This window comes from Siphateles boraxobius, unplaced genomic scaffold, assembly GCF_051911475.1.
Source record: "Siphateles boraxobius isolate OS27281-9 unplaced genomic scaffold, OSU_SipBor_1 35, whole genome shotgun sequence".
In the NCBI taxonomy this organism is placed as follows: domain Eukaryota; kingdom Metazoa; phylum Chordata; class Actinopteri; order Cypriniformes; family Leuciscidae; genus Siphateles; species Siphateles boraxobius.
The window spans coordinates 801,362-819,493 of record NW_027508975.1 but is presented as its reverse complement, the minus strand read 5'-3'; the positions used below and the strand labels follow the sequence as shown (position 1 = coordinate 819,493).

Here is an 18,132-nt window from a genome sequence, read left to right as displayed (position 1 = left end):
TTGTTGTCAAACTCAAAAATAAGTTTATTTTTAAGTATTAAAAAATGCCATTATTTTATATGAAAAAGTTAATAATTCTATTTTATTGAGAAAATATTTTAGTTTGTCTTGTATATATATATATATATATATATATATATATATATATATTTATATATATATATATTATTAGATCAGATAACATTTTAAGCTGTCATGTTACAATGTAGGCTACTCCACCTATGGGGCACGTTGTCACATTTCAATTCCATCCTTTTGGGGTATATCATGAAAAAAGTATACACTGTATTGATAAAACAAAAACACATAATTGTACTAGACATGTGGGAAAAAAATAAATACTCTAATCCCTAAGTAGATTTACACAAACTGAGAGAGTTGTGCCAATGGTTATGCCAGCATCTCCAGTTCTATGTAAGTCGTATTGTTACTTTTACCTATCTCTGCGCATCAACAATAAAACAAAAAATGTCCCCAATAATTAAAAATTATGTTAATTATGTTAATAGCCACTAGTTCGCGAAATGAGTTACGCTTCCTTGTGGAGCGCTCAAACGAGGAGGAGCTAGGCGTAAACTCCATAGACATAATAGAGATTATCTGTATTATGTCTATGGTAAGCTCCACCCATTTGCTCTGCAGTGAGCACCAATCGAAATTTTGCTAATCACGTGACCCCACCTTCAGAAAACGTGCGGCTCCTTTAAGAGATCGCGTCCTTTGCATAGTTGCGTCTCTATGGTGACAAACAATGACAAAACCAAGTGATGCATATCTTTTCAGCAGGCCATCGATTCATCGATTCGACCGCAGATATTAATGGCGAAGACATAAACACTTGCTGTTATTTTCAACAGGTCGGGTTTAGAATTTATGTAACTCCGTTTAAATGTTTGGATTGTCAATAGTGATTAAGATTAAGGCGTATTTAGATGTTTTGTATTCGGCACATCACTAAGGAAAAGTTAACTCCTAGGTAATCGAGTGAAGTTTTCATGTATTAAATATATTGCGACAAACCTGCATTCCTGAAACAGCCAGGATTTTATTCCTGCCATGATCAAAACATCGTAAGTTGTAAAAACAGGTAAAAGACGGGATGAACATCACAGAGGTGGAACAACACATTAGCTTGAAGTATGACATCAAGAGAAGACTTGGAAAAGGGGTAAGTTATCTATTCTGTGTTTTTAAAAAGTGCCAAGATAAAGACTGAGTTAATATCATGGGTTATTGTTTATGTAATGTGTTGTTTTGCACAGTAGTGATATGCTTGGAAGAATTGCTGTACTAATACTACTAATGCCGATGACTGATTCTTCTGTTTATACTTTTTAAAGAAGTTAAAGGGATAGTTCACCCAAAAATGAAATTTCTGTCATTAATACGGCCAAACCCGTAAGACTAGTTTATCTTTAAGTTAGATGAAATCTGAGAGCTTTCTGTCCCTCCATTGACAGCTACGCAACTACCACCGCTTTATATGATGAACAAATTATATTTAGGCTTTTATTCACATATAAACATTCAACTCACACATCAGTTGTGTTGAAAGCTCAAGCATGTTCGCTTGACGTGCGAGAACCAATGAGGTTCATCCTCATGTTACGCAGCACGTTTGAGCTTCTGCGAGAACCAATGAGGTTCATTCTTGTGTTACGCAGCACGTTTGAGCTTCTGCGAGAACCAATGAGGTTCATTCTTGTGTTACGCAGCACGTTTGAGCTTCTGCGAGAACCAATGAGGTTCATTCTTGTGTTACGCAGCACGTTTGAGCTTCTGCGAGAACCAATGAGGTTCATCCTCATGTTACGCAGCACGTTTGAGCTTCTGCGAGAACCAATGAGGTTCATTCTTGTGTTACGCAGCATGCACGTTTGAGCTTCTGCGAGAACCAATGAGGTTCATCCTCATGTTACGCAGCACGTTTGAGCTTCTGCGAGAACCAATTAGGTTCATTCTCGTGTTACGCAGCACGTTTGAGCTTCTGCGAGAACCAATGAGGTTCATTCTTGTGTTACGCAGCACGTTTGAGCTTCTGCGAGAACCAATGAGGTTCATTCTTGTGTTACGCAGCACGTTTGAGCTTCTGCGAGAACCAATGAGGTTCATCCTCATGTTACGCAGCACGTTTGAGCTTCTGCGAGAACCAATGAGGTTCATTCTTGTGTTACATAGCACGTTTGAGCTTCTGCGAGAACCAATGAGGTTCATCCTCATGTTACGCAGCACGTTTGAGCTTCTGCGAGAACCAATGAGGTTCATTCGTGTGTTACGCAGCACGTTTGAGCTTCTGCGAGAACCAATGAGGTTCATTCTTGTGTTACGCAGCACGTTTGAGCTTCTGCGAGAACCAATGAGGTTCATTCTTGTGTTACGCAGCACGTTCGAGCTTCTGCGAGAACCAATGAGGTTCATTCTTGTGTTACGCAGCACATTTGAGCTTCTGCGAGAACCAATGAGGTTCATTCTCGTGTTACGCAGCACGTTTGAGCTTCTGCAAGAACCAATGAGGTTCATTCTCGTGTTACGCAGCACGTTTGAGCTTCTGCGAGAACCAATGAGGTTCATTCTTGTGTTACGCAGCACGTTTGAGCTTCTGCGAGAACCAATGAGGTTCATTCTTGTGTTACGCAGCACGTTTGAGCTTCTGCGAGAACCAATGAGGTTCATTCTCGTGTTACGCAGCACGTTTGAGCTTCTGCAAGAACCAATGAGGTTCATCCTCGTGTTACGCAGCACGTTTGAGCTTCTGCGAGAACCAATGAGGTTCATCCTCGTGTTACGCAGCACGTTTGAGCTTCTGCGAGAACCAATGAGGTTCATTCTTGTGTTACGCAGCACGTTTGAGCTTCTGCGAGAACCAATGAGGTTCATTCTTGTGTTACGCAGCACGTTTGAGCTTCTGCGAGAACCAATGAGGTTCAGCAAGTATGAGCTTCTGCAAGAGGTTTGTTCTCATTCTCGTTCTCAGCTTCTTTTTATGTTCGCTGATCAATGTTTATATGCGATAAGCCTTCATTAAATCTGTTCATCATATAAAGCGATCAAGTCTCTTCAGAAAATGTGGCTAAACCGCTCAATTCATATGAATTAGTTTTACAATCCCTTTATGATTTTTTTGAAGCATCAAAGTTGTTGCGTAGCTGTCAATGGAGGGACGGAAAGCTCTCAAATTTCATCTAAAATATCTTCATTTGTTCATTTACAGGTTTGGAACGACTTGAGGGAGAGTAATTAATAAAAGAATTTAAATTTTTGGATGAAGTAGCTATCCTTTTAAAAATGATTGTGCACCCTAAAGATTAATAATAATGTCAGTCTGTAAACATCACAGGTGTCCTAAACTGTGCTTGATCTCTCATCTATCAATCCAGTAAATAAACTGAAACTGCAGTTTGCACAAATAAGTTTTATGGCAACCCTTCCAAGACACCTGGTCTGTTTTCTTTCAATCAGCTGTTTTTTACAGCGTACTTTTAAATCTGTTTCTCACAGGCGTATGGAATTGTGTGGAAGGCGGTGGACAGAAAAACAGGAGAGATTGTCGCTGTGAAGAAAATCTTTGATGCCTTTAGGAATCGAACAGATGCTCAGGTTAGACACGAGTAAAAACTTAGCATTTACTATATTATACTGTACTATTATAGAATCGTTCTATGTGTGAATAGGTGAAGGTACAGCAAGTTAGTTATTAATTGTTAAAAAATGGTTAAATTTCACATTTCTTTCTGCCATTTTCCCATAGAGAACATTCAGAGAAATTATGCTCCTCCAGGTAAGAATATGTCCAAACTTAGGAATCCACATTCATTTTAATCCATAAATTGAAGCTACTTTTCAAAAGTTTTGTTTTTTAAAATAAGTCTCTTCAGCGAACCAAAGCTGCATTTATTTGATCACAAATACAGTAAAAATAGTGAAATATTATTCCAATGTAAGACACCTGTTTTCTATGTGAATATATAGTAAAGTGTAATTTATTCCTGTGATCAAAGCTGAATTTTCAGCATCATTACTCCAGTCTTCAGTGTCACATGATCCTTCAGAAATCAGTATAATATGATGATTTGATGCTCAAGAAACATTTATGTTTATGGTCAATGTTGAAAAGTTGTGCTCCTTCAGATTTTTGTGGAAACTGTGATGCATTTTTTTTTCCATTGATGAATAGGAAGTTCAAAAGAACAGCATTTATTTGAAATATAAATATTTTGTAACATAAATGTGAACTGTCCCTTTTGATTCATTTAATTTGTCCTGGCTGAATAAAACTGTTAAAAACACTTTAGAACTGTAAAAAAGTAAGTTCTGTGTGTAGTTAAGGTATATTATGAATAATTTCCCTCTTCTTTTCTCTTTTGCAGGAGTTTGGGGATCATCCTAACATAGTTAAATTACTAAATGTCATCAGAGCCCAAAACGACAAAGACATTTACCTCGTGTTTGAATTCATGGGTAGGAGTGCAAATTTGCACTTCACACTGTGTTTCCTTTTGATAAAAAATAATTAGGCTATATTTTATGGCAATATTCATATTTCCAAGTTATTGTTCTTGCCTTAAAGAGTTAGTAATTATTACATTGATGGTGGCAGTAGGTGATTTTTGTTCATACTTTATTCATACCAACTAATCTTTTCTTTTCAGACACAGACCTACATGCAGTTATAAAGAATGGAAGTCTATTAAAAGACATTCATAAGCGTTATGTAATGTACCAGCTTCTTAAAGCAACAAAATATCTTCATTCAGGCAACGTTATTCACAGGGACCAAAAGGTATGTCATTGTACTCAACTTTTAATAATTACTTCATGCTTAGAAAATTAGTTGAAATTCTGATTTAAGTAATTTCTGTATTTTTATTTCTTAAAGCCATCCAACATCTTACTAGACTCAGATTGCTTCGTGAAGCTGTGCGACTTTGGCTTGGCAAGATCCCTGTACCAGATCCAAGAGGATGCGGTGAATCCTGCCTTGACCGAGTATGTGGCGACACGATGGTACAGAGCCCCCGAAATTCTCCTGGGATCCATCAGGTGCGTGGCCTTTAAATAGGACCTATAATGCTTTTTTCCAACTTTCTTCTTTGTGTAATGTTGCTGTTTGAGGATGAAAAAGCTCCAGATCTTCTCTATATCAGTGTCAGTGTTTCTGAACTCCTGAAACGCCTCCATTGTAGTCTTGAGTTTCTTCCGGGAACAAACACGTCACAATATTCCTCATTATAATAATTAATACGCAGAATAAAGGGGCGGGGCCTGGTTGAGTTATTTAGTAGTGAGTTAAACTGGTGGTTATGGTAAGGGGCGGGACTTTTCCTAAACACACTCGAAGCCATCGACCAATCACAACACACTGATCCAGCCGACCAATCAGAGCACAGTGTGCTATTCAGAAGGCGGGGCTTAATGAGGCAGGAAGTAAACAGAGCGTTACTGACAGACTGGGAAGAGAGGAGCCGCAACAATGGAGAATATGAGGAAAATAATCAACATTCAAACAGGAAAACCTGTTCTAGTAGAGCCTGAAAACAACATCAAGACTTTGTATAAGAGCATAACATAACTTCTTATAATGTGTTAATCATAATAAATAAAATATTATGATAATGAATCCTTTATTTCCTGCAGGTACACAAAAGGTGTGGACATGTGGAGCATAGGTTGCATTCTGGGAGAGATGCTCCTGGGCAAGCCGCTCTTCCCTGGGACGTCTACCATTAATCAAATCGAAAAAATCCTGGGCGTAATTCCACATCCTTCTACAGAGGGTTAGTTCGTATCTCACATGAGGCTTGTTCTTACAGACAACAACCGAAATAACTTCCCACAAGTGTGTTCAGAGTTACTTAAAAAACACAAACCTTCACTAATATGCCTATGTGCGATTTTTTTTTTTTTTTTTTTTTTTTTTTTTTTTTTAACAGATGTGTTGGCCATCAGATCAGAGTATGGGCCTTCTGTTATTCAGAGAATGCTGCTTAGGTATGTTAAGTATGCTAATGTTTAACAGTTTGCCTGCAGAATTCCCTCTATGAATGGTTGTTTAGCTGAACTTGAATGACGACTCTGCTGACATGATAATCATGTTCGATGTGGATGTGTGTTTAGACCACAGGTGCCATTAGATGAGGTTCTGCCAGCATCAGTTCCACCTGACGCCCTTGATTTAGTGCAGCGTCTGCTGGTTTTCAATCCAGACAAGAGACTCAGTGCAGAGGAAGCTCTCCAGCACCCTTATGTGTCCAAGTACGTTTCGCTTTCTGTAGTGTCTTATTAAATGTTTGTAATTCAGGGATGCACGATATTTCGACCACCAACATTGGTATCGGCCGATATATGTTCCTATTTACTGTAATTGTTATCGGCCTGATAAGAAATGTTGCCCGATACATTTAAAAGCTGATAAATAATGTTTTATTTCCTTCAGCTGAGACTCTTCAGATGTGCATTGTTCAACATGATGCTTTTGCAATGCTTTAAATGATTGGAATCACTTCAAAAAAGAAGTGAAACATTGTGTGTTTGGGGCATGGCTTTTGTTTTTGTAATCAGGCTCTGGAAATTATATAAAAATTTGGATTTAGATTTATCGGCCAATATATCGTTTATCGGCTTTCAAATATAAAGAATTATCGGTTATCGGTATCAGGCAAAATTTTCATATTGGTACATCCCTATTGTAAATAATAATGTACTGCAGTGGCCGAAAATAATGTCCAGCCTAGAAAAATGTATTTTAGTCAAATTTATTCAAATATTCCCTTTATTCAAATGTTATTAAAAATGTGTTAAAGCATATTCCGTAGTTATACTGGGAGTCAATTTTTTTATTTGTGATGATAATAACGCAATGAAAAATGCCAAATTGTGTGATATAATTTTTATCCAGGCTGTCAAAGAAATTACTCAACTGTCAATGCGTGCTTTTTCCTTAGTCTTCTTATGTTTTTCTATTCAATTTTCTTTGCATATTAAAAAAAAACTTTAGATGTAATTTGTCAAATAATTGTGTCGGATGAATACCTTAACCAAGTTTAGTGTTTTGTTTTTCCCTCATATTTAAAAATATTTAAAAAATGGCCTCATATTTTTATGGTTTAATCAAACTTGTAGGGTCATTAAAAACAAAAATCCCCTACGAACATCACTCTTAACCACTACTGTATGTCAACATGAAATCAAAATTGACTTTGTTTACTTTCTTAATAATTAATAATATTAATGAAATCAAAATATGATTGCTATTGTTGAATGGCTGTTAATTAATGTTAACCAGAAATTATAAGTTGTTGATTTTAACCAATTACAGACTACAGTAGCTACAGTATTGAGACATTATTTTTGGCAATTTTAACCAAAATTAAAACTCCGCCTAAAATACAAACTTATTTATTTATTGAGTGTATCTCATTACAGATATTTAGTATTTCCTTTTGGCTGTAAGTGATATTGACTAATGGTTTGAGTTTTATAATTATTAAATGAGTATAAACGAGAAAATGAATTAGTAAATAGATGATTGAATAATAAAACAGTAAAAATATTCATCTTCTTTCAATATTCCATGCAAGATTTCACAACCCAGCCAGAGAGCCTCGTTTGGTCTATGATGTCATTCTGCCGGTGGACGATGACGTCCAACTCTCTGTTACTCAGTACAGAAACAAACTCTATGAGGCGAGTGGAAACTTTTCTTTCATTATTTCCTCAGTTTTCACAGATTTATTTTGACCTTTGTCCTCATTCTTTCCCTCAAGCAGAGTCATAATGTTATGAGTGCACACAGTCATGTGATTTCTTTGTTATGTTAACAAATGCTGTGTCAGAGTGACAGTTTTTTTTTAAAGAAACAAGTGACATTTGTAATGTTACAAAATTTTTCTATTTCAAATGTTGTTCTTTTGATCTTTCACTTTATGAAATAATAATGAAAAAGCATTAGTTTCCACAAAAATATTATACAGTTTTCAATACTGATAATAATCATAAATGTTTCTTGAGCATCAAATCATCATATTATAGTGATTTCTGAAGGATCATGTGACACTGAAGACTGGAGTAATGATGCTGAAAATTCAGCTTTGATCACAGGAATAAATTACATATTAATATATATTCACATAGAAAACAGCTATTGTGAATTGTATTACTGATTTTACTGTTTTTATCAAATAAAAAATTATTAAACATTAAAAAATCCTATGGGTAGAAAAGCAACGTTCCTAGTACTGAGCCTTGCGGTACTCCATACTAAACTTGACTCCATAATATAATAGCAAATGCTTAAAAATGACTTTCTTTCCAATTTTCTCCTGTAAAAGATGATCCTGGAGAAAAGAGCCAGTCGGCATATGCAAAAACAACCTCATTTCAGGCAGAAATTAGAGGAGAAGACTGCAGAAGTGGATGAGGACAGTGGATTGGACAAAAGAGAGGGAGATGGCAAGGGTTTTGTAGATGGAGAGCGTGAAAGGAAATCTCCCAGTGATAAGAAGAGCCATACTGGAACTGGAGCTGCAAAAGCTCTCCGTCGGCCTGAGCAAACACACGAAAGCACCAGCCCGACATTGAGCCCCAACGCAGGCAAACCCTCCTATAACCCCATCACACACGTGCCTAGTGAGTTCTGTTTTACAGTCACATTCATTGAATGCGCTTAGGCCGCATTTACACTGCAGGTCTTCAATATGTTGACTATATCTGAGTTTTTGGACGACCAGCTTACAACTTCTTTTAAAAGTGACCCAGTTCAGTTCATCTTTATTCATTTCCCGAAGGCAATTTGGTTGCAGCATGCAAGTATACACATAAAACAAAGTCACACACGACACACATGCAAAAAAAAATATATACACACACACATATATATATATATATATATTCAGTATACCCATATCTGATATCTGCATTTACACTATACTTTTGGCGAAACAACCCAAGGTAAACGTACTGACCCGGTAAAGCTTAGGCCGAATGATAATTAAATAATAATACAAGCTTTTGCTTTCCGCACCATCTTTAATGGTCAGCAAAACATTGGTCTCATAAGGCCCTTGTTGCAGCCTGAGTCATGTGATCACGGTTATGACATCATTCTCCACCGTTTTTTTTTTTAATGGCGTACGACTCGTGTTGACGGGAATATCCGATCAGTCCGCTTACATGGCAGGCGCAGTGCAGTGCATGTATCCAATTAATATCAGATTTATTTCCACATGTGAATGAGGCCTGAGAAACCGATCTGAGAATAGATTTTTTCCTGTTTATATGTTTGTGGGTCATTTCCGATCATGGGAGAAAAAAATGGGAATTGGGTCACTTGAACCATGTAATCTAAATGCGGCCTTATACACAACATTATGTGCAATACACATATAGCTTCGGTCAATGAAGGTCCTGGTTTCATGATGTTATAGAATATACACTAATGTTTGAAATAAGTGAGATTTTTTTTTTAAATAAATATTTTTTTATAACTGACAGTAAAGACATTCATAATCTTACAATATATTTCTATTTCAAATAAATGTTGTTCTTTTGAACTGTTCAAAGAATCCTAGAAAAATGTCATGTTTTCCTCAAAAAACGATTTTTGACAATGATAATAATCATGGTAACACTTTACTATAAGGTTCATTAGTTAAGTACATTAGTTAGCTTGAACTAATAATGAACTGCACTTATACAGCATTTATAAATCTGGGTTAATGTTAATTTTAACATTTACTAATACTTTATCAAAAATCTTGTTAATATTAGTTAATGCACTGTGAACTAACATGAACAAACAATGAACAGCTGTATTTTTATTAACTAACATTACCAAAGATTAACAAATAACAAATGTAGTGCTCATGGTTAGTTCATGTCAGTTAATACATTAATAATGTTAACGAATTAACCTTATTGTAAAGTGTTACCATAATCATAAATGTTTCTTGTGCATCAAATCATCATATTGGAATGATTTTTGAAGGACCATGTGACACTGAAGACTGGAGTAATGATGCTGAAAATTCAGCTTTGATCACAGGAATAAACCGATAAATTCACATAGAAAACAGTTATTTTGTATTGTAATAACATACTGTTTTTTATGTTTAAGCAGAAGTTATTCTCTCAAAATTTTTTGGAAAGGTAGTATATTACTCATTGGATAGTCATAAAAGGCATAATGCATTTATTTTCCAGATGGTTCAGTAAAGCCGCCCCACTTTCCGTCTCCTCCTCAGCGGTTTGGGAGGAGGAATCAGGAGACTGGTGTTGGAGCGGATGGGCCTGTGGTGCGTAACACTGCCTCTCCCATATTACTTTTAGATAAGAGCTGTTTAACACCTAAAATGCCCCTATTATTCTTTTTAGGAAATTACTTTTCATGCAGTGTGCAATAGAGCTGTTTGTGCATATAAAATGTCTGCAAGTACATCAAAAAGATCAAAGATGAATGGAGTTTTTGTCTCCTAAAAGAAAGAAGCAATTCTGACTTGCCTGAAAAGAGTCGTCAGTAATTCCAGTCTTACTTCTCTAACATATCTATGTAACAATGTAACAAATTGTGGCCTTAATGGCCTTAATTCATACTTTGCCATCACGTGACTGCCATGGATACCTGGCGGGCAACAAACGCTCACAAAATGGCCAATACTACAATCAATTATATAGTGAGGCTATTTTGTTTCCATAGCACATTAACAAAACGTTTAATGACACTAATAACACTAATAACAATACAATTATTAAATATTAATAATATCACTAAAAAGTCTTTAGTTCACGAACAGCACAACTCTGCCATCTGTGAAAATCAAAAGCAGCTTCAAAAACTTGTTTAAAAAGTTAATGTAGGTCCACAAGAGAAATATTAAGGCAGTAAATTAAGATAGTCGTCGCTATACCGTTATATCCATCGTCGTCTCTGAGAGAACGCGGCGTTAATGCAGCGACAGATGCTGAAAGCTCAGTCCGTTTCTACCTTCACTTTCGGGGAATGAGGGCGTTTACATGCACGTTCTTAACCCGATTATGCTGAATAATAGTGCATCCAATCGTACAACAACTATCTGGCATGTCGTTACACCTCAAAACACCAACTTTTGTATATTAAAACTGGCGACGTCCTGGCAAGATCCTTGATTAGTTTACTGGGTTTCGTTGCTATAAAACGACGTTCTTGCCCGCCAGCCGATACTTGTGACGTCACGTGCAAAGTATGAATTGGCAAATCGTAATCTTAGCTCCGCCCTCAAACACTGTAGTGTATCTGAGACTGGAAGAGTTTGGTTCGTGTTGTTCGTGTCGATAAGACGCGTTTTTCTGCTGACAAAGCAAATCCACTTTGATGAGATTGATACGGTAAAACCCACGCCATCCTTACTGTTTATATCAGTGTATATCAAGAGCTGAGATTCAAGTATGATAATGAGCGTTTGCTTTCTGATCAATCATAACAAATTGGACCATCTGACCAATCAGAGCAGAGCACGCTCTGAGAAAGGCGGAGTTTAGAGAGACTGAATCCTTTATCGAACCATTTCAGAATCTGAGAGAAAAGAGCTTGATTGACTGCAATGATTATTATGAGAAAATTAAAGTGTTTTTGACCTTGGAAGCATGTAAAGTTATTATAGGAGACTCCTAAAACTAAACTAGCATAGTGGGGCACCGTTAAAACATTTCATATAATTTATGGTTATACGTTGGTAACATCATTTAAATGTTTTATTTGTTCATCAGGATGTGGAGCACCGAGGTCGTTCGGCCCCTGTGGGACGCACACACTCTTTCTCTCTCACTCTCGCACAGCCTCATAATAATCCCCTGCTTCGCAAGGACGAACCGTTTGTTTCCCCCGGGTTATGCGTCACCTCTGCTCGCTTGGTGAGTAGAGAAAAATCTGTCTATTACACCATAAACGTTTCCAGTTTGCATAAAAACACTCTTGTTTACTCTGACCTGGAAACTTTGAACCTGTCAACACAAGTCATTGGTTGAGACTGAATATGTTACAAGAAGGGTTTGAAATGAACACCCACCGACCCGCCAAATGTAAGTAAAAATCAACTGTGGCGGGTTACACTGTCAAATCTCTAGCCAATTTGGTGAGTTGCTTATTAACTTACTTTGCTGGGGAAGTTCGTTTAAGACAAATCTGCGCGGATTTAGCGCTAATATTCAACTCGTGATTCATCATTATATATTAAATACAGTGTATTGCACAGAATCTGCTCATATCTGGCTTATTTTAACACACACGTCACTACACAACAAATAACGGCACGCTTTTTCATTTGCATTCAAGCAATAGCGAAGATTAAAAAGTATTTGGTTAACAGAAAAGACATTGTTATTTTCCGATGTTCTTTGTGATGTGTTGATCTTGTCAACTAAAATATGTATAATATATTTATACATATACATGCATATATATATATATATATATATATATATATATATATATATATATATATATATATACACTACCGTTCAAAAGTTTGGGGTCGGTAATATTTTTAATGTTTTTAAAAGAAGTCTCTCCTGCTCACCAAGGCTGCATTTATTTGATTAAAAATACAAAACAAACCCAGTAATATTGTGAAATATTATTTCAATGTAAATCAGCTGTTTTCTATGTGAATATATAGTAAAGTGTAATTTATTCCTGTGATCAAAGCTGAATTTTCAGCATCATTACTCCAGTCTTCAGTGTCACATGATCCTTCAGAAATCAGTCTAATATGATGATTTGATGCTCAAGAAACATTTATGATTATTATCACAGTTGAAAACAGTTCATATTTTGGTGCAAACCGTGAGTAAAATTTTTTTTAGAATTCTTTGAAAGTTCAAGAGAAAAGCATTTAATTAATTATTATTATAAATGTCTTTACTGTCACTTTTGATCAATTTAATGCGTCCTTTCTGAAGAAAAGTATTATTTTTTTTTAAATCGTATTGACCCCAAACTTTTGAACGGTAGTGCATATATATATATATATATATATATATATATAAACTGTGAAGTAGTTAATCTGGTACTTTTCTTTCCTTTTCTTTTTTGGCTAGTAGAAGTAACTTAAAAATGTATTAGCCAAATTGGCTGGTGAGTAAAAAAGTTAATTTCAAACCCTGATTTCAAGCATAGAAAGCAGTGCCATATTGAAAATCCCTCTGTTTTGACACACATCAGGATGTCTAAGTGTGTGCATTTTTAGTTATGCTAAAACTTTGCCCTAAAATACTTCACTTTACATTCTATGTCTCATGCTATGTCTCATGCTTAATGATGTCTTAATATCTCACTGTGCAGAACCAGCGGTCTAATTCACATTCACGTGATGCCAAGCTTCCTCCGAGGTTCAGCAAGAAGGTTTTCCAGAGTAATTCCAACGTTTCTGCAGCCGGGGATCCTCGTGCAAAACTAGGCAGTTACTCTCAGGCGTACGGGACTATCAGCAAGACCGGACTGGACAGTCTACTGAAGAACTGCCACTAAGTGTAAAGAGTGGAGTTAGAGATCATGAGACGGTCATTGGAATCTCCCAGACCAAATAAAAATGGTGGATTTCACATGAAAAGCAAACTATGTAGTCATCACATGCTGTGAAGATTATGGCCATTGTGGAAGATTCACAGATTAGTGCTGCCAATGACTTTATTCTGATCACTTTCAATTCAGGTGTCAACGACTTGTTTGTAAATATGTGGTGAAAACATTTATTAAACATGTGTAGGGAAAATCTTTGCAATATGCGTGTCCATGTTCTTGGCTTATAAAACTTTAACAGTTAATAAAACTTAAATGATTAAGGTTATTATGACAGTGGTTCTCAACCGTTTTGCCTCCAAGGCTGCCAAACAAATGTTTATTGTATGTATATATATATGTGTGTGTGTTTGTTAGTGTTATATTATTTTGTGAGAATTATTAGTTTATTGCTATTTCTATTTTTATTAGTGTTTGAGAACCACTACTTTAGCGGATTTTTTTTTAACTAAAATGTTTTTTTTTTTGGAATTAAATTAATATATTTCATACTAATATAAGTAACATACTGGTCATCAATTCTCCCTTTTTACGTACACCGATTTGCCTGTTTTATTTGATCATTTGAATAATGAATAACTTACTAGTTATTTACCATCTGCAAGAGAGGAAATTGTATAACACTAAACTAGTTGGTTTGAATAATATTTAAGTTTTAAGCCCATTTCTCGCTCTCAGCGTCTCACTTTTGGTCACCGAGATCTAGAAAAATGAATTTTTCTGTCTCCTTTATATATTTGTCCTATCTTTTAAACATATGTTCGAATCTTGTAGATATTTGTAGAACATTCCAACAATTACGCAATGGGAAAGTCTCGTGAACACTGCGAGGATGTTTCTCATGTGTCACGTGACTTCTCGGTCAGGTGGGCGTGGCTAACGGATTCAGAGCAGACGCGCATTACTGCAGACAGCGTCAACACTAACCAACAAACACGGACTCTATTTCTGCTGTTATTTAAAACACAAACGTTGTATTTTGCTGAGCGTCTTCTAATCTAAAGGGTAAGTCTGTCTAGTTTTCTGTCAGCGCGTTTTATTTGCTAATTTCTACCCGAATATGGTTGAATAACGCAGGTGGATGGAAATGGCGCTAATGTTGTCATGTTGTTTGGCGGTGCGCAAAATCAAGGTTTATGTTTTCAAGCGAATTATGTTTACAACAAGCTCTGTCATTTTTGTCGTCTTAGAGATATCATTATATCCTGTCATTTTGTTATGTTTAACATTAGATATGTTACAACAAATGTGGTTGGTTCATATAATAATAACGATATATTCAGCGGGCCGCCCGTTATATCAGAAAGATTAAGACAGATTTATTGTTAGGTTAGCCTAGCCTAATCCTGCTTTTAATGAGCTAATGACATGGCTTACTGAAGTAAGTTATAGATTGTATTTTACATTTTTGAATGGATATGAAAGGAAGGGATCCTCCTGACATAAATTTGTTGCTGAATAGAGGAAAGTGTGGTATTTAAATGTTTACATCAGTGTCCCATATGTCTCATTAAAATGGTTTATTTAAACCTCCAGGGTTTTTGTGTCAAATCTTAAGTAATTGGAGCCACTTCTGCTCTTTTTATGTTTAAAAAATCTATGATATGGGTTCCAGTTACGCCCTAATTATAGTAATTTAGTAACGTTATAGTTTGAATGGACTGTTGCTGATCACATAATCTGTGTGGCAAGCCGTTTTAACATGTATTCCTATCCTAACTAGTCTTATTTCGTAATTAATAGTAGGGCTGTCAACTTTAGTCATTTAGTCGACTAATCGGTCGATGCCGTCTTGGTCGACTGACATTCTTATTGGTCGACCATTTGCATTTTTTTTTTTTTTTTTACCAATAGAAAGAAATTTTCAATGATTTACTCCTTGATATTTATTCCTTTATAAGCAGTTATATATTACTGTATTCTAAATATAATTAGGCTATGGTTTATCCCCAACTTTAAATGCTTTAATTTAGGCTATTTTGTAACAGCGCCACAGTTTAGTGCACTAGTAGTGGGAAGTTCGGATCATTTTACTGACTCGAATCTTTGAGTCTCGTTCAGCAAAAAAATCGAATCTTTTTTCGAGTCATTTCGTTCATTTCGTTCATTTCAGCATAATATAATTAAAATGGCATGTTAAATATCCCAACACATCTAGTACTTATGAAAATATTGATTACATTTGTAAAAAGAATAAAAATAAACTATAGGGTAATGCAGCCAAAGCCAAATTATAAGAAACCGAAATGTTTTATTAATTGATTAGTTGTTGGGTCTTAAGTTCAGGCTATTGCAGTCTAATTCTGTTAGTTCACCTCACCTCCTGATCCGAGACGTTCTTTCATTTGCAACTTCATATTTATCAGGTTATTCTCCTCTCGTGTCTCGAGACATTAGCTGTCGACTCGCCAGTGTCTGACTCGGATCTGTCTGCTGGGCCGACCGTGCCGTGTGTGATGCAGCAGGGCCGGAAAGAGAAATGATTAGTTCATCTTTCGAGTCTTGAGTTCGGGTTTGACCGGGTCCGAGTCTTTCGTTCTTCCTGTCAGTCCATAGAGACTATGCTGTCAGTAGCGGAAAGAGAAATGATTAGTTCATCTCTCGAGTCTCGAGTTCGGGTTCGAGTCTTTCGTTCTTCCTGTCAGTCCATAGAGACTATGCTGTCAGTAGCGGAAAGAGAAATGATTAGTTCATCTCTCGAGTCTCGAGTTCGGGTTCGAGTCTTTCGTTCTTCCTGTCAGTCCATAGAGGCTATGCTGTCAGTACCGGACAGAGAAAGGATTAGTTCATTTTCTTCGAGTCTCGAGTTCGGGTTTTAAATCCTTCGTTCTTTTGTCACGTGACCGCTGGTATCTCGCATCAAATACAACATTATATTCGTATTATTGACTGCGTCTGAATGTATATTGTTTTATATTTAGGAATTAAAATACAAAATATGTGCAAAACATTATCTGTAAAATAAAACTTCCATCTTATATTGTCCCTGTCCTTCTCTTTTCTAAATGTTTCTTGTGCATCTGTGGTATGTTTTATTATATATTATACATTAATTAAGTACTATTATATTTAATACCTTAACTATGTGCTTGTTTGTAAAAAGGTTGTAAATTAGTAGGCTATTCAATACGGTGACAAAAGAACGAAGGACTCAAACCCGAAGACTCGAAAAAATGAACTAATCATTTCTCTTTCCTCTATTGGACTGACAGGAAGAACGAAAGACTCGAACCCGTCCCGAACCCGAAGACTCGAGAGAGATGAACTAATCATTTCTGTTTCCAGTACAGATTCAGAACCCATATGTTGCGCAATGCGCATGCGCGGTCGACACAAAATGAACGAATCACTCTCTGAGACAACTCGGTAGTCCCGAGTCATATTAAAGATTCGTTCAAAATGAACGAATCGTTCATGAACGACACATCACTATAGCGCACACACACAGAACACTCGGTTCGCACCTGTGGCTGGCTGCGCTGCTGCTTCGTGCTCAGTAAGGGATATAGGTAGGTAGTTTAGCTGTATTCATTCAGTTAGAACGCTACTTGTTTTCGGTTTTTATGTTTTTATACACTATATGTTTTTATCTCGATGCGGCGTGGACGCACTTGGAAAAAAAAGAGCGCGTCGCACCGCGACCGCGTTGCTTCCATCATGAGCGCGCACACCGCGCGCCTACATTTGAAATCGAACTTGAGCGCGCAAAAGACGTGAGCAGTCCCTTTAATGGCTTTATCATGCTGACTCAATAGATTGTGTTTTCTTGATATGTTTTTGTTTTTATTTGTACACTTGTCGCATTTGAAAATAGCCTAAATAATGTAACAAAACGAAAATAAACCTTATTTTATTAAGGGGGGGGGGGGGGGGGGTTTGTTTTAAAACTCCTAGATCGGCTGGACAAAAGTTAACCCATAGCTTTGAAAGTAAAGAAGAATATACAGCCTGTATAAACGACAGCTTTTGTTAAGATTTTTCATTGTGGCAGATAGCAGTTATATTTTTTTGTAGCGTGTGGTGTGGTCAGGTGCGCGATTGTGACTGTTACTATAGACCTAGGACAGAGCTCCTCACTTTTTGCAGTAAAAAAAAAAGAATTTTCAAAGAATTGTTTTATTATTATAGTTTTATGTATTTTTGATGTTTTTTCGTTGTTGTTTTATAAATGCTCTATGACAATTGTTAAAAAAATGTTCAATCAAAACATCGCGTATTTTTTTTTTTTTTTAGTCGACTAATCGTTGCGCAGGACAAGACTTTGGTCGACTAAGGATTTCTTTGGTTGACTACAGCCCTAATTAATAGTGTGTAATCCAATAGTGGATTATTGTAATACATTTTTCGTTTTAACTACTAACTGTTCATTAAATACTAGTACTCATTCTTTAGACACTAGTACTTGTTAAGTGTGATAAGAAATGTTTCTAGTAACAGTTGGGATGGATGCTGGTAAATATATTGTGCCTGCCAAAATGGCTAAAAGAAACTTGTTCGAATTTTATACTAAAATGTTACTATTATTCTAATTTAAAAGGCATGATTTCATTTAGGTAGAAAAGCTTTTGGTTTGTCTCCTGAGG

General features: G+C 36.2%; 2 protein-coding genes across 3 annotated transcripts in view; both read left to right on the top strand.

Annotated features, from left to right (window-relative positions):
• The first annotated feature begins 721 nt into the window (after positions 1–721).
• Positions 722–13,751, top strand: mapk15 (mitogen-activated protein kinase 15). 2 transcript variants are annotated; one of them, XM_077195723.1, is made up of 15 exons: positions 722–822; positions 1,038–1,168; positions 3,499–3,597; positions 3,749–3,778; positions 4,368–4,458; positions 4,650–4,780; positions 4,877–5,040; positions 5,635–5,774; positions 5,931–5,988; positions 6,115–6,252; positions 7,578–7,683; positions 8,328–8,625; positions 10,198–10,289; positions 11,740–11,883; positions 13,313–13,751. In XM_077195723.1, exons 2-15 carry the CDS (start codon positions 1,100–1,102, stop codon positions 13,496–13,498), a joined length of 1,746 nt encoding a protein of 581 aa, XP_077051838.1. In that variant the 5' UTR covers positions 722–822; positions 1,038–1,099; the 3' UTR covers positions 13,499–13,751. The 2 variants fall into 2 exon arrangements, with proteins under 2 accessions (XP_077051838.1, XP_077051837.1); XM_077195722.1 differs by having other exon boundaries at positions 733–1,168.
• A 601-nt stretch (positions 13,752–14,352) lies between these two features.
• The window catches only part of grinaa (glutamate receptor, ionotropic, N-methyl D-aspartate-associated protein 1a (glutamate binding)), a 28,730-nt gene continuing 24,950 nt past the window's right edge, over positions 14,353–18,132 (top strand). The window contains exon 1 of the mRNA XM_077195740.1: positions 14,353–14,554. The gene's annotated coding sequence lies outside the window, so the exon portion shown is untranslated. The remainder of the gene's footprint in view (positions 14,555–18,132) is intronic.